Consider the following 15,648-nt stretch of genomic DNA (forward strand, 5'->3'; position numbering starts at 1 on the left):
CCCAGCTGACAAGTGACGGGGCCGGGATTAGAACCCACGACCTTTCCTCCGAGCCACGCTGCCTGGGAGACTCACCGGGAATCCCGATGAAGAGAGCAGAAGGGTAAGATGGGGCTGATGAAGAAGTTGTGAGATTTTGCTGGGCGCAGAGACGTCCAAGAAGTCGGTGGAAGGTTTTGAGGGGAGGAGAATTAGGGAGTCGAAGCGCTCACTGATTTTTCTTTTTCTTTATCGGTATTTATTGAGCGCCTCCCACACGCCGGGCTCTGGCGTAGGTACAAGCTAATCGGGTTGGACGCTGTCCGTGTGTCCGTCCCCCATTTTGCAGATGAGGTAACTGAGGCCCAGAGAAGTGAAGTGACTTCCCCACGGTCACACAGCGGACGTGTGGCGGTGCCGGGATTAGAACCCAGGTCCTTCTAACTTCCAGGCCTGCTCTTTGACGGGTTGATTGACAGAGCGATGCTTCGGGAAAGCCATCCGTGCGTCGGTGGGTAGTGTAGACTGGGTGGGAGAAGCTTAGTACAGTGCCCTGCACGCAGTAAGCGCTCAATAAATAGGATTGACTGAATGAATGACCGAGCAGTCTTTCAGGAAAGCGATCCGTCCGGTGGCGTGAGGTGTGGACCGGATGGGGACTTGAGTCCAATGCTCAGCACGCAGTAATAATAATAATAATAATAATAATAATAATAATAATAATAATAATAATGTTGGTATTTGTTAAGCACTTACTATGTGCAAAGCACTGTTCTAAGCGCTGTAAGCGCTCAATAAATTGCATCGATTGATTCATTGAGTGATGCTTTGGGAAAATGATCCATATTTATTACTCTATTTTACTTGTACATATCTACTATTCTATTTATTTTATTTTGTTAATATGTTTTGTTGTCTGTCTCCCCCTTCTAGACTGTGAATGATCCGTATTTGTTACTCTATTTTACTTGTACATATTTACTATTCTATTTATTTTATTTTGTTAATATGTTTTGTTGTCTGCCTCCCCCTTCTAGACTGTAAGTGATCCATATTTATTACTCTATTTTACTTGTACGTATTTACTATTCTATTTATTTTATTTTGTTAATATGTTTTGTTTTGTTGTCTGCCTCCCCCTTCTAGACTGTAAATGGTCCATATTTATTACTCTATTTTACTTGTACATATTTACTATTCTATTTATTTTATTTTGTTAATATGTTTTGTTTTGTTGTCTGTCTCCCCCTTCTAGACTGTAAATTATCCATATTTATTACTCTATTGTACTTGTACATATTTACTATTCTATTTATTTTGTTGTCTGTCTCCCCCTTCTAGACTGTAAATTACCCATATTTATTACTCTATTGTACTTGTACGTATTTACTATTCTATTTATTTTATTTTGTTAATATGTTTTGTTTTGTTGTCTGCCTCCCCCTTCTAGACTGTAAATGGTCCATATTTATTACTCTATTTTACTGGTACATATTTACTATTCTCTGTATTTTATTTTGTTAATATGTTTTGTTGTCTGTCTCCCCCTTCTAGACTGTGAGCCCGCTGTTGGGTAGGGACCGTCTCTAGATGTTGCCAACTTGTACTTCCCAAGCGCTTAGTCCAGTGCTCTGCGCACAGCAAGCGCTCAATAAATACGATTGAATGAATGATTGAATGAGTCCGATGTTCTGCACGCAGTAAGCGCTCAATAAATTAGATCGATTGAGTCACTGAATGATGCTTTGGGAAAATGATCCATATTTATTATTCTATTTTACTTGTACATATTTACTGTTCTATTTATTTTATTTTGTTAATATGGTTTGTTTTGTTGTCTGTCTCCCCCTTCTAGACTGTAAATTATCCGTATTTATTACTCTATTTATTTTACTTGTACATATTTACTATTCTATTTATTTTATTAATATGTTTTGCTTTGTTGTCTGTCTCTGCACACAGTAAGCGCTCAATAAATACGATTGATGATGATGATGATGAATAAAATAAATAGAGTAATAAATATGTACGTTAGCGAGACCCTGAGGTTGTGGGATTCTGGGATGGGGAGCGGGCCGAGGGGCAAAGATGAGGATGCAGAGAACTGGTTGCTTTTTCCTGTCTCTCCCAACACACCCTCCTCCTCTTCCTCCACTCCCTTGCAGCTCCCGTGTTCTTCCCTTGGCTGTTCCTATCTTCTCCCCACCTCCAGTTCCTGTTTCCCTTCCCGTTCCCCCTGCTCCTGTTGTCCCTGGCCTCTTTAATCCCTCATCTCCCCCTCACCGGCCCCAGCCCTGGGGCCCCCCGTCCCGCTCCTCCACTGTCCCCTTAAACAACTCTCCTCCCAGCCTTGGGTCCCGGCCTTAGAGAATCAATCAATCAATCAATCGAATTTATTGAGCGCTTACTGTACGCAGAGCACTGGACTAAGCGCTTGGGAAGTCCAAGTTGGCAATATCTAGAGACAGTCCCTACCCAACAGCGGGCTCACAGTCTAAAAGGGGGAGACGGAGAACAAAACCAAACATACTAACAAAATAAAATAAATAGAATAGATATGTACAAGTAAAATAAGTAGAGTAATAAATGTGTACAAACATATATACATATATAGAGAAGCAGCGTGGCTCCGTGGAAAGACCCCGGGCTTGGGAGTCGGAGGCCGTGGGTTCTAATCCCGGCTCCGCCACTGTCGGCTGGGTGACTTTGGGCGAGTCGCTTCACTTCTCCGGGCCTCAGTCACCTCATCTGGAAAATGGGGATTGACCGTGAGCCCCACGTGGGACAACCTGATCACCTTGTATCCCCCCCAAGCGCTTAGAACAGTGCTTGGCACGTAGTAAGCACTTAACAAAAGCCATCATCATTATTATTATTACCTCCCACCTTCTTTCATTCATTCAATCGTATTTATTGAGCGCTTACTGTGTGCAGAGCACTGTACTAAGCACTTGGGAAGTACAATCAATCAATCATATTTATTGAGCGCTTACTGTGTGCAGAGCACTGTACTAAGCGCTTGGGAAGTATAAGTTGGCAACATATAGAGACGGTCCCTACCCAACAGCGGGCTCTTCTTGCTCCCAAGGGGGTGACAGTCATAAGGCATACAGACCCACCCCTACCAGCCTCCCACCCACAGCCCCCCCATCGCACCGGGGGGACCGAGATGGCCTCGGGATGCAGCCTCAGTTTCTCACTTCGCCCTGACTGAAGGCCCAGCGTGGAGGTCTGGATCAATCAATCAATCAATCGTATTTGATTGATCTGGATGGGGCGGGAGCGGGGGTCCCAGGAGCCGAAGGCCTCGGCGTGAGAGGAGGGGGCTGTGGGACGGGAAGGGGGGTTCCAGGAATGGAGCCCTCGGCAGCAGGGCCTAGCGGAAAGACCCCGGGCTTGGGAGTCAGAGGTCATGGGTTCGAATCCGGACTCCGCCACTTGTCTGCTGTGTGACCTCGGGCCTCAGTTCCCTCATTTTTAAAATGGGGATTGAGATTGTGAGCCCCACGTGGGGCAACCTGCTTACCTCGTATTGACCCCAGCGCTTAGCTTGGCACATAGTAAGCGCTTGACAGATACCATCGTTATTATTATTATTATGGGAGGAGGGATCTGGGCAGTGTGGCTCAGTGGAAAGAGCCCGGGCTGTGGAGTCAGAGGTCATGGGTTCAAATCCCGGCTCCGCCAATTGCCAGCTGTGTGACTTTGGGCAACTTCTCTGTGCCTCGGTTCCCTCATCTGCAAAATGGGGATGAAGACTGTGAGCCCCCCCATGGGACAACCTGATCACCTTGTAACCTCCCCAGCGCTTAGAACAGTGCTTTGCACGTAGTAAGCGCTTAATAAATGCCATCATTATTATTATTATCTGAGAGCAGAAGATGATGGCCGGAGGGAGTTTCCGAGCGGGCGGGGAGCGCTCACACTGCAGTGATGGGCTATTTGGGGTCCCCTCAGCCTCCACCCCGTTTCCATCGGGTTCGGGGTGGAAGCCGTCCGGCCTGGGCCTGTCGTTCGGGGGTCCCTGGGCCTAAGAGTTTGGGGTGGGAGAGGAGCGGAAGGGGGTGGGGGTGGAGGTGGGTCATGGCGTCTCCCTGGGTCCCGTCCCTTCCCCCTCCCCGAACCACAGTTGAAGGATCCCAGATGCGCCCAAGCCAGCGGCCCCCGTGGGCCGCTGCCAGGGCAGACGCAAACACCTCGCCTGACGGAGGCGGGGCGGGGGGCACGTGAGGACTGGCTGGGCGGAGGGAGAGGTCTGGCTCCTGGGCACGTGCCCGCCTGTGCCCCCTGCGCCTGACCCCCGAGCTCCTTCCTTTCGACCGGAGGAGGAGAAAGCGATCCCTGCCGCAGAGCAGGGCTCTCGCCCAGCTCTCCTCTGCCCGGCCCCTCCCCTGGTCTGCGGAGGGGGCACCGTCACGGCGTCTGGTGCCCGGTGGCTCAGCTGACTCTGGCCGGGCCAGTCCAGGCTGGGGCCTGTCGTTCTCCACTCCCCTCGATACCCTAGTCACTCATCCCCGGTGACCCGCAGCTGTCTCTGTCCTTCACGCCCATTTTGCTCTCCCTTCTCCTCTCCCCGGGCTCTCCCTCCACACCCGACCCCCGCCTGTCTCCTCTTTTTTGTTTTTTTAGCGTCGTTTCTTAAGCGCTTACTTGGTGCCAGGCACTGCACTGCACACGCACATCCCCTATCTACCCCAGCGCTTAAAACAAATACCATTTTAAAGAAAAGAAAAGAAAGCCCTGAGGTAGAGATACAACCTAATCAGGTTGGACAGAGTCCGCGTCCCACGTGGGGCTCACAGTCTTAATCCCCGTTTTTCAGATGAGGGAACTGAGGCACGGAGAAATCAAGTGACTTGCCTAAGGTCACGTAGCAGACAAGAGACGGAGCCGGGATTAGAATCGGGTCCTTTTGGCTCCCGGGCTTGTGCTCTAGCCATTAGGCCATGCTGCTTCTCCTGTCCCTCTCTTTTTCTCCCTCCTCCCGGCCCCCAGCTTTGGCTCTGACTCTGTCTCCCCCTCTCCAGGCCCCCAACCCTCAGCCTGATTCTGCTCCCTTATCTCCCCGTCGTCCCGGTGACCACAGTTATCTGAGGGGAGCACCTGTTCCCCCAAGAAAGCGCCCCCCACCCTCCCTCCCCGATCCCCCCGGCCTGGGCCTCCCCTCTGACTCCTACATATTGACTATTGCATTTATTTTATTTTGTTAATATGTTTTGCTTTGTTGTCCGTCTCCCCCTTCTAGACTGTGAGCCCGCTGTTGGGTAGGGACCGTCTCTAGATGTTGCCAACTTGTCCCAAGCGCTTGGTACAGTGTTCTGCACACGGTAAGCGCTCAATAAATACCATTGAATGAAAAGTCCACCGTGCCCAGCGAGGAGAGGTAGGGAGCCTTCTTTGCTATTTGCCGTCCTGCTCCTCCAGCACCCCAGAGTTCGACTCGAGGGACATGGGTCTTCCCACTCCGGCCCCAGAGAGCCGGTGAAACGCCGAGTGAGGAGCCAGAACTCCCGGGTCCCCCTCACCGGACGGGTCGCCGCCCCCTCAGGAGACGTCCAGTCCGCCTGACCTGGGGTCCCAGGATCTCCGGTGAGCATGTGGGGCGGGGGGCCGCGGGTGTTGCCGACTTGCACTTCCCAAGCGCTTAGTACGGTGCTCTGCCCACAGTAAGCGCCCGATAAATACGAGCGAATGAATGAATGGGGTCTCCTCGTCGGGCGCTGGGCATGACCTGGCACGATGTGGGGTGCACGCCCGCAGAGGTGACACACCATCCCAAACGTGACGTATCCCACGTGCCATCTTGTCTTACAGACGCCTAATCCCCACCCGGAGCCCGCCCCCAGCCCTCCGGACCCTCTGGCGGGGCCAGGGCTAGTCGGGTGGGGCCCCTCTCTCCGGGTCAGGGGTCAAGGGGCCTTGGTGCCATCAGGAACTCAAGGGTCTCAAGGGAGGCCGCTCCCTGGGGGAGAAAGCGGAAGGCGAGAGAGAGACAGACGGACAGACTGGCTGAGTCAGGGAGAAACTGAGAGCTGGGTAGGGAAGTCTGGGGGTGCCCGAGATTTTAGGGGAGCGGGCCAAGGCCTCGAGATTTCTCCCGAAGGGCGGGGGGGCAAGGAAGTTGCAGGGTCCCCAGTGCTGCGGGGGGGGAGGGGGCTGGGACAGGAAAACCAGGAAGGGCCCACTTTCCTGCTTGCTCCCCTTCCAGGCACTTACAAAGTGTTTCTTGGAAAATGAGCCGGAACAGGGAGAGAGATCCAGAGGGTCTGAGGCTGGGGGGAAAAGGGCTGCCGGTTGTGGGGTGCAGAGAGTCCCAATAAGAGGTGAGCGACGACGATGGCCCCGGGGAAGGGCGGGGGATTCCCCTGGGCGTGAGGTGAGGCCCGGCCACCTTAGGGTCGTCCTACCTGCGGAGAACTGAAGGGTGTTCCCACAACCGCTCCCAACAGCCCCCACCAAGCTCCTGTCTCCAACCCCTTCTTCTCCCTCCGGCCCCCTTCCTCCTTCTCCTCCTCCCCCTCTCCCTTTCTCTCTCCTTCCCGCCTGCTCCCTTCCCTGGCCTCAGGCCCCCTCCTCCCCCACCCCCTCCTCCTCTCCCTTCCCTCCTGCTCCTCTCCCAGGCCTCTGGTTCCCCTTTCCTCTTCTCCCTTCCCCACTGCCTCTCTCCCCTGCTCCAGGCCCCCTTCCTCCTCTTCTCCCTTTCCCCACTGCTCCCCTTGTCAGCCTCAGGCCCCCCTTTCCTCCTCCTCCTCTCCCTTTCTCCGTGCTCCAGACGCCTTCTTCCTCCTCTCCCTTTCCTCCTCCCCCACTACACCTCTCCCTGCTCCAGGCCCCCTCCTCCTCCTCCTCCTCCTCCTCCTCCTCCTCCCCTCCTGCTCCTCTCCCAGGCCTCAGGCTCCCCTTCCCGGCTCCTCTCCCAGGCCCAGACCCCCTCTCTCGCTGCTCTCCCCCTCCTCTCCCTTCCCCACTGCTCCTCTCCCCTTCTCCTTTTCCCCACTGCTTCCCTGCTTCCCTTCCTGATCTCAGGCCCTCCTCTTCTCCTCCTCTCCCTTTCCCCCTGCTCCAGGCCCCTTCTCCTCCTCTTCTCCCTCCCTTCACCCTGCTCCTCTCCCCTGCTCCGGCGCCCCCCCCCCCCGTCCTCCTTCTCCTCCTCCTCCTCCTCCTCCTCCTCTCCTTATCTCCCCTGCTCCAGGCCCCCTTCTCCTCCTCTTCTCCCTTCCCTACTGCTCCTCTCCTGGGCCCAGGCCCCCTCATCTCCCTTTCCCCACTGCTTCCCCTCCCAGCCTCAGGCCCCCCTCTCCTCCTCATCGTCTCCCTTTCCCCCTGCTCCAGGCACCTCTCCTGTTTTTCCTTTCCCCCTGCTCTCCTTTCAGACCCCAGGCTCCCTCTCCTCCTAGTCATCTCCCTTTCCCCCTGCTTCAGGCCCCTCTCTCTCCTCCTCTTTTCCCTTTCCCCCACCCTGCTCTCCTGTCAGACCCCCTCTCCTCCTCCTCACCCTTCCCTCCTGCTCCCCTCCCCAGCCCCCCTCTCCCCTTCTCCCTTCCACCCCTCCTCCCCTTCTCGTTCTCCTTTTTCCGCCCTTCCCCTCCCTCCTTCTCTCTCCCTGCCTCCCTCCCTCTCCCTCTCTCTCCAGTCTCTCTCTGTTCTCTCCCTCCCTCCCTCTCCTCCTCCTTCCTCCCCTTCCCTACCCCCTCCCGGCTTCCCTCCTCCGTTTTCCGGCTGCAAACTAGAGGTTTTGGTGGGTCGTCGTCGCCACCGACAGATAAAAATAGCGGTGGGGCCGGCGGAGAGCCAGGTAGAGCGGGAGCGAGAGCGGGAAGCGGAGCCTTTGAGTCCTTGGCTCTCCTCGGGGACCGGCAGTCAGGGCGGAGGTAGGGTGAGCCGGGCAGGGAATGCCAGGGTTCCCTCGGCTGAGGGGAGCGGGACAGATGCCCCGTCCTCTGCATCCTCCGGGGTCGGGAGGGGAGCCCGGGGGGCATTCCAGGGGCTGACTTCTTCTCTGCCTTCAGAAGTTGGGCCTCGAGCAGACCAGTGCCACCAGCATCATGTCCACCAACAACCAGCCTCAGGACAGGTATCACTCCTGGGAAGGTGGGGACGGGCAGGGGTGGAGGGTGGGATGGGGGGAGAGAGGGTCTCTGCCTTGGGGTCCCCCGGGAGGGCAGGGAGCAGCAGTATGGCCAACCTCCGTGCCCCCCAAGAGGCCGTTGGGAGCTGTCCGGTTTAGCCTGCAAGCTCGGCGTGGGTGGGGGACATCGTCTCCCAACTCTGTTGCTTCGTTTTCTCCCGAGCGCTTAGTACAGTGCTCTGCACCCAGGAAGCGCTCAATAAATACCAGTGGTTGATTCGGCCTGGGGCGGAAAGGGCGAAGCAGAGGGCCTCAGTGGCCCGGGCGATCTCTGTGGGGATCTGGGGCTGAGTGGATCTGCGCCCCTGCGCTCAGTCAGTGCTTCCAACCCCTCCCTCCCCCGCCTCTCCGCTGCCAGGAATCCGGACCCAGGAAGGCCGGGAGCAAGGAGATGTTCTTCCTTCAGAGGCAAGCTGGCCAAACTTGGCTTCCCACTACCCCAGGGCCCGTTCCCATTCATTCAGTCGTATTTATTGAGCGCTTACCACGTGCAGAGCACTGTACTAAGCGCTTGGGAAGTCCAAGTTGGCAACATATTCATTCATTCATTCATTCAGTCGTATTTATTGAGCGCTTACCGCGTGCAGAGCACTGTACTAAGCGCTTGGGAAGTCCAAGTTGGCCACATATTCATTCATTCATTCAGTCGTATTTATTGAGCGCTTACCGTGTGCAGAGCACTGTACTAAGCGCTTGGGAAGTCCAAGTTGGCAACATATTCATTCATTCATTCAGTCGTATTTATTGAGCGCTTACCGTGTGCAGAGCACTGTGCTAAGCGCTTGGGAAGTCCAAGTTGGCAACATATTCATTCATTTATTCATTCAGCCGTATTTATTGAGCGCTTACCGTGTGCAGAGCACTGTACTAAGCGCTTGGGAAGTCCAAGTTGGCAACAGATAGAGACGGTCCCTACCCAACCGCGGGCTCACAGTCTAGAAGGGGGAACTACTCAGAGCCTCGTGCCAAGACTCAAACCCCTCAAACTCCCTGCTCCCCCGGCCCGTCTCCTCGCCCCCCATCTTACCCCCTCCCCCCCGGGTCTGCCCCCTCACCTGCTCAGTCCCGACCCCTCCCTTTCATTCACCCATTCGATCGTATTTATTGAGCGCTTGCTGTGGGCAGAGCACTGTACTAAGCTCTTGGAAACTATGATTCAGCAACAGAGGCAAAATCCCTCCCCAACAACAGAGAAGCAGCGTGGCTCAGTGGGAAGAGCCCGGGCTTTGGAGTCAGAGGCCGTGGGTTCAAATCCCGGCCCCGCCGCGTGTCAGCTGTGGGGCTTTGGGCAAGTCACTTCACTTCTCCAGGCCTCAGCGACCTCATCAGGAAAATGGGGATGAAGAATGTGAGGGACAACCTGATCACCTGGTAACCTCCCCAGCGCTTAGAACAGTGCTTTGCACATACTAAGCGCTTAATAAATACTATTAAAAAAAACAAAAATGGGCTCACACCCTCCTAGTCTGCCCCCTCACCCTCCTAGCCTGCCCCCTCACCCTCCAGTCTGTCCCCTCTCCCCTGATCTGCCCCCTCATCTGCAGGCCTACCTTCTCGCCCCCCAGATGTCCCCCCACTTAGCCCCTCCGCCTACCCCCTCACACCCTCCCTGGCAGCCCCTCACCCCTCAGTCTGCCCCCTCACCCACTGGCCTGCCCCATCCTGCCACATTTGCCGTTCCCCACTCCCCCTCCTCTCATTCCACCCCCGCCGCCCGCCAACATATCTTGGCGAAAGCTCTGCCCACCCTGGGGGTCCCCACCCACCACACCAAGTCCCCACATTTTGGGGAGAGCAGAACGGTCAGGGAACTGGCCATCATCATCGTATCAATCGTATTTATTGAGTGCTTACTATGTGCAGAGCACTGGACTAAGCGCTTGGGAAGTACAAATTGGCAGCATACGGAGGCAGTCCCTACCCAACAGTGGGCTCACAGTCTAAAAGGGGGAGAGAGGCCACTCTCCTCTCCCGCCGCCACCTTCCCAGGCCCCGTGAGCAGGTGTGAGCCGTCTGCCAGGCCGGGCAGGAGAGGGGAGCACCGGAGTGGGAGTGTGATAGATGTCCTCAGGACCAGTGCTCCTTCCCTCCATCCAACGGCAACCCCCGCCCACCCGGCCTCTGGTCGCCTGACGCACAAAATCCCCTACCCCCTGCCCTGGACCAACCAAACCGGTTCTGTTTGGGAAAGGCGGCCCCCTTCCCCTCTGCCCCCTCCCCCATCAACCCAGACGTAATCACTTCCAGGCGCCCCTCTGTTGGGGGGAGGCAGCAGAGGAGGGGGGGAAAAAATAAATTAAAATAAATTATGGCATTTCGTAAGCACTTACCATGTTCAAGGCACTGTTCTAAGCTCTGGAAAGGTTACAGGGTGGTCAGGTTGGCCCCCGGTGGGCTCCCAGTCTTCATCCCCGTTTTGCAGAGGAGGGAACTGAGGCCCAGAGAAGTGAAGCGACTTGCCCAAAGTCACCCAGCTGACAGTTGGCGGAGCCGGGATTTGAACCCACGGCCTCTGACTCCAAAGCCTGGTCTTTTTCTGGAAGGGTGAAGGGCAGTGGAGGAGGGCTTCAGCCCTCAGACCCCTCCTCGGGGCCACTGCCTCTCCTCTCCCCCGTCTCCCCTTCCTCACTGGGTGGGGACAGGGCCAACTGGGAACCAAAAGGCAGTCAGTCCTAGGTCCCTCATTCTGTCCTTTTTAGAGATCCATTCGCTCATTCAATCGTATTTATTGAGCGCTTACTGTGTGCAGAGCACTGGACTAAGCGCTTGGGAAGTCCAAGTTGGCAACGTATAGAGACGGTCCCTACCCAACAGTGGGCTCACAGTCTAGAAGTGGGGGGGGATGACCAGCCCCCACCCCCACAGCCCATCCGTAGAAGCCCATAGAAGCAGTGTGGCTCAGTGGAAAGAGCCCGGGCTTTGGAGTCAGAGGTCATGGGTTCGAATCCTGACTCCTCCACATAATAATAATAATGACGGCATTTATTAAGCGCTTACTATGTACAAAGCACTGTTCTGAGCGCTGAAAAAAAATTATGGAACGCTTCACGAATTTGCGTGTCATCCTGGCGCAGGGGCCAGGGTGGGTGGGCCAGGATGGGCAGAGGTGGCGGCGGGAGAGGAGAGTGGCCTCTCTCCCCCTTTTAGACTGTGAGCCCACTGTTGGGTAGGGACTGTCTCCGTATGTTGCCAATTTGTACTTCCCAAGTGCTTAGTACAGTGCTCTGCACATAGTAAGTGCTCAATAAATACGATTGATGATGATGATGAGGGGCCAAGCTAATTTTCTCTGTATCATTCCAATTTTAGTATATGTGCTGCCGAAGGTCAGCTGTGTGATCTTGGGCAAGTCGCTTATCTTCTCTGGGCCTCAGTTCCCTCATCTGTAAAATGGGGATGAAGACTGTGAGCCCCACGTGGGACAACCTGATCACCCTGTATCCTCCCCAGCGCTTAGAACAGTGCTTTGCACACAGTAAGCGCTTAACAAATGCCAATTATTATTATTATTATCCGTCCATCCACCCGCCCCCACCAGGATTTGACTTTGTTTACCAGCCCGAGCCGACACCCCTTCCGCGCAGCCTCCCGGTCCTCTCCCGTTCCTTCCCTTCCAGGCTTCCCACCGCCCCAGCTCCTGGGCCGGAGGGAGGGGAGGGGAGCCAGAGGTCTTGGGTCACCTCAGTTTGCAAATAGTAAGCGCTTAATAAATGCCATTATTATTATTATTATATTATTGCCGCCCGTCAAACTCTCGGGCATCTGGGGAGGCCTCCGGGGACTCCCAGGGTCCGGGTGGTCCAGTTTTCCGGTCGCTCCTTCCTCATATTAACGGGCCTCTACCCTGCCCAGGTGCAAGGCGGTGTGGATCATCCTCTTTGTGCTGGGCCTGGGCACCCTGTTGCCGTGGAACTTCTTCATGACGGCCACTCAAGTGAGCGGGCGGCCGCGGAGGGGCGGAGGGAAGAGGGCTGGGCGCCGTACGGTGGGAGTGAGCCCGCTGTTGGGTAGGGACCGCCTCTATAGAGAAGCAGCGTGGCTCAGTGGAAAGAGCCCGGGCTTTGGGGTCGGAGGTCCTGGGTTCGAATCCCGGCTCCACCACAAGTCTGCTGTGTGACCTTGGGCAAGTCGCTCCACTTCTCTGAGCCTCAGTGACCTCATCTGTAAAAATGGGGATTAAGACTGTGAGCCCCACGTGGGACAACTTGATCACACTGTATCCCCCCAGCGCTTAGAACAGTGCTTTGCACAGAGTAAGCGCTTAACAAATGCCATTATTATTATTATTATTATTATTATATGTTGACGACTTGGACTTCCCAAGCGCTTAGCACAGTGCGCTGCACACAGGAAGTGCTCAATAAATACGATCGGGACATTCTGGGAGCGAGGGGCCCAGCCTGAGACTGCGGATGACTCTGCTTCTCTCACCTCTACCCCAGCACTTAGCACAGTGCATGGCGCATAGCGCTGAAAGGATAGCACAGTCAGTATCCGACTGCGGTCCAAAGCAGATAGAGCCCGAGCCTGAGAGTCAGAAGGACCTGGGTTCCAATCTCTCCCCTGCCCCTTATCTTCTGCAAGCAATAATAATAATAATGATGGCATTTATTAAGTGCTTACTATGTGCGAAGCACTGTTCTAAGCGCTGGGAAGGTTACAAGGTGATCACGTTATCCCACAGGGGGCTCACAGTCTTCATCCCCATTTGACAGATGAGGGAACTGAGGCACAGAGAAGAAGAATAATAATGATGGCATTTATTAAGTACTTACCATGTGCAAAGCACTGTTCTAAGCGCTGGGAAGGTTACAGGGTGATCACGTTGTCCCACAGGGGGCTCACAGTCTTCATCCCCATTTGACAGATGAGGGAACCGAGGCACAGATAATAATAATGATAATGATGATGGCATTTATTAAGCGCTTACTATGTGCAAAGCACTGTTCTAAGTGCTGGGAAGGTTACAAGGTGATCGCATTGTCCCACAGGGGGCTCACAGTCCTCATCCCCATTTGACAGATGAGGGAACTGAGGCTCAGAGAATAATAATAATAATGATGATGGCATTTATTAAGCGCTTACTATGTGCAAAGCACTGTTCTAAGCCCTGGGAAGGTTACAAGCTGATCACTTTGTCCCACAGGGGGCTCACGGTTTTCATCCCCATTTGACAGATGAGGGAACTGAGGCTCAGAGAAATTCAGTGACTTGCCCAACGTCACCCAGCTGACAAGTGGCAGAGCGGGATTCGAACCTACGACCACCGACTCCAAAGCCCATGTTCTTTCCACTGAGCCACGCTGTAACTTCTCTGTGCCTCAGTTCCCTCGTCTGTAAAATGGGGATTAGGGCTGCGAGCCCCTATGGGACAGGGACTGTGTCCAACCTGGTGTCTGCCTCAGCCAGGCAGATAGTAAGGGTGTATGTTTGTACGTATTTATTACTCTAATCTATTCCATTTATTTTATTTTGTTAGTATGTTTGGTTTTGTTCTCTGTCTCCCCCTTTTAGACTGCGAGCCCACTGTTGGGTAGGGACCGTCTCTAGATGTTGCCAACTTGGACTTCCCAAGCGCTTAGTCCAGTGCTCTGCACACAGTAAGCGCTCAATAAATGCAGTTGATTGTAACAAATATCACAACGGTTATTTTTGTGTGCGGGTTTTGGGGGTCTGGGTCCGTCGCGGGGGGCTGGGGAGATGCTAGGGCCCTCACCGCCCCCTGCTCCCCCAGTACTTCACCAGCCGCCTGCAGTCCGCTGAGAACGGCTCGGCGCTGGAGCGGAGCGGCGCCTCCGCCCCGGAGCCTCCCGGGGTGTCGTCCCCCTCGACGCTGGCCGGCGCCTTCAACAACTTCATGACGCTCTGCGCCATGCTGCCCCTGCTGCTCTTCACCTGCCTCAACTCCCTGGTCCACCAGAGGTGAGGGAGTCCGGACCACCCTGCCCCGGCTCGCCCATCCCCGTTCTTCCCACTCCATCCCGGCCTGTCCCTCCCCGTCCCCGGATCGCTGAGCCCCCCTCTCTCCGCCCGCCGCCGCCGTCAGGATCCCTCAGCGGGTGCGGATCCTGGGGAGCCTCCTGGCCATCCTGCTGCTCTTCATGGTCACCGCCGCCCTGGTCTGGGTCCCGCTCCTGCCGCTGCCGTTCTTCGTCCTCACCATGGTCAAGATCATCCTCATCAACTGTGAGCCGGGGGACTGTGGGAGACGGGCGGCGGCGGGGGGGAAGAGCGGTCACCTTGAGTCCTCTGTCTCGTCTTCTTCCCACCGTCGCCAACTTGTTTCTCCTTCCTCCAGCGAATCCGGGACTGCCTTTCCCCCCCTTCCCCGCCCCCCTGCTGTTCAGTAATAATTCTAATCTTGCTATTTGTTGAGCGCTCACTATGCGCCAAGCGCTGGGGTAGCGACCAGGCAATCAGGTCAGACGCAATCAGGCACGGGTCGGGCCCGGGGAAGAAGCGCGGCCTCTAGTAGAAAGACCACCAGCCTGGGAGTCAGAGGACCTGGGTCCGCCACTCGCCTGCTGTGTGACCTTGGGCGAGTCACGCCACTTCTCCGGGCCTCAGTTACCTCATCTGTAAAACGGGGATTAATTAAGACCATGAACCTTCGCCGTACCGGATGCTTCTCCCTCCTCTCTGCTCCGCTCCCCCTCCTCTCTCCCCGTCTGTCTTTCCGTCCATTCCTCCTCTCAGCCCCCACCTCCCCTTGCCTGCCTTGTTCTCCCTGACACCTCCCTCAGTCAATTGTATTTATTGAGCGCTTACTGTGTGCACGGCACTGTACTAAACACTTGGGAGAGTACACCGTAACAATAAACAGACGCGCTCCCTGCCCACAACGAGCTTACGGTCTAGAAGGGGAGACAGATGTCAATATAAATAAATGAAATTACAGCTATGTACCTAAGTGCTGTGGGGCCGGGGGCGGGGATGAATTGGGGGATGCAGAAGGGAGCGGGAGAAGAAGAAAGGAGGGTTTAGTCCTGCTGTCCTCTGTTTCTCCATCTCTGTCCTGCTTGTTTCCTGATCTCCCCCGCGCCAGCCTGCCTGTTCCTCCCTGCCCGCGGCCCCTGACCCTTCTCTCCATGTCTCCATGAGGAGAGGAAAGTCTGTTTTTGTGTGGTATCTGTTAAGCACTTACTATTCTATTTATTTTATTTTGTTAATATGCTTTGTTTTGTTCCCTGTCTCCCCCTTCTAGACTGTGAGCCCGCTGGTGGGTAGGGACTGTCTCTAGATGTTGCCAACGTGGACTTCCCAAGCATTTAGTCCAGTGCTCTGCACACAGTTAAGCGCTCAATAAATATGACTGAATGAGAAGCAGCGTGGCTCAGTGGAAAGAGCCCGGGCTTTGGAGTCAGAGGTCGTGGGTTCAAATCCCGGCCCCGCCAGCTGTCAGCTGGGTGACTTTGGGCAAGTCACTTCACTCCTCTGGGCCGCAGTTCCCTCATCTGGAAAATGGGGGTGAAGGCTGTGAGCCCCCCGTGGGACCGCCTGATCACCTTGTAACCTCCCCAGCGCTTAGAACAGTGCTTTGC

General features: G+C 55.2%; 1 protein-coding gene across 6 annotated transcripts in view; it reads left to right on the forward strand.

Moving 5' to 3' along the window:
• Positions 1-15,648, forward strand: part of SLC29A1 (solute carrier family 29 member 1 (Augustine blood group)) — a 20,628-nt gene continuing 4,980 nt past the window's right edge. Inside the window, exons 1-6 of one of the 6 annotated variants that reach the window (XM_038761006.1) lie at positions 1-103; positions 5,404-5,568; positions 7,989-8,053; positions 11,960-12,041; positions 13,842-14,029; positions 14,154-14,293. In XM_038761006.1, coding sequence (XP_038616934.1) covers positions 8,025-8,053; positions 11,960-12,041; positions 13,842-14,029; positions 14,154-14,293 — 439 coding nt within the window. In that variant the 5' untranslated portion in view covers positions 1-103; positions 5,404-5,568; positions 7,989-8,024. Of the gene's footprint in view, positions 104-5,271; positions 5,307-5,403; positions 5,569-7,616; positions 7,851-7,988; positions 8,054-11,959; positions 12,042-13,841; positions 14,030-14,153; positions 14,294-15,648 lie in introns of those variants that run through there. The other 5 variants (XM_038761009.1, XM_038761007.1, XM_038761012.1 and 2 more) reach the window with 5 other exon arrangements.

This window comes from Tachyglossus aculeatus, chromosome 19, assembly GCF_015852505.1.
Source record: "Tachyglossus aculeatus isolate mTacAcu1 chromosome 19, mTacAcu1.pri, whole genome shotgun sequence".
Lineage (NCBI taxonomy): Eukaryota > Metazoa > Chordata > Mammalia > Monotremata > Tachyglossidae > Tachyglossus > Tachyglossus aculeatus.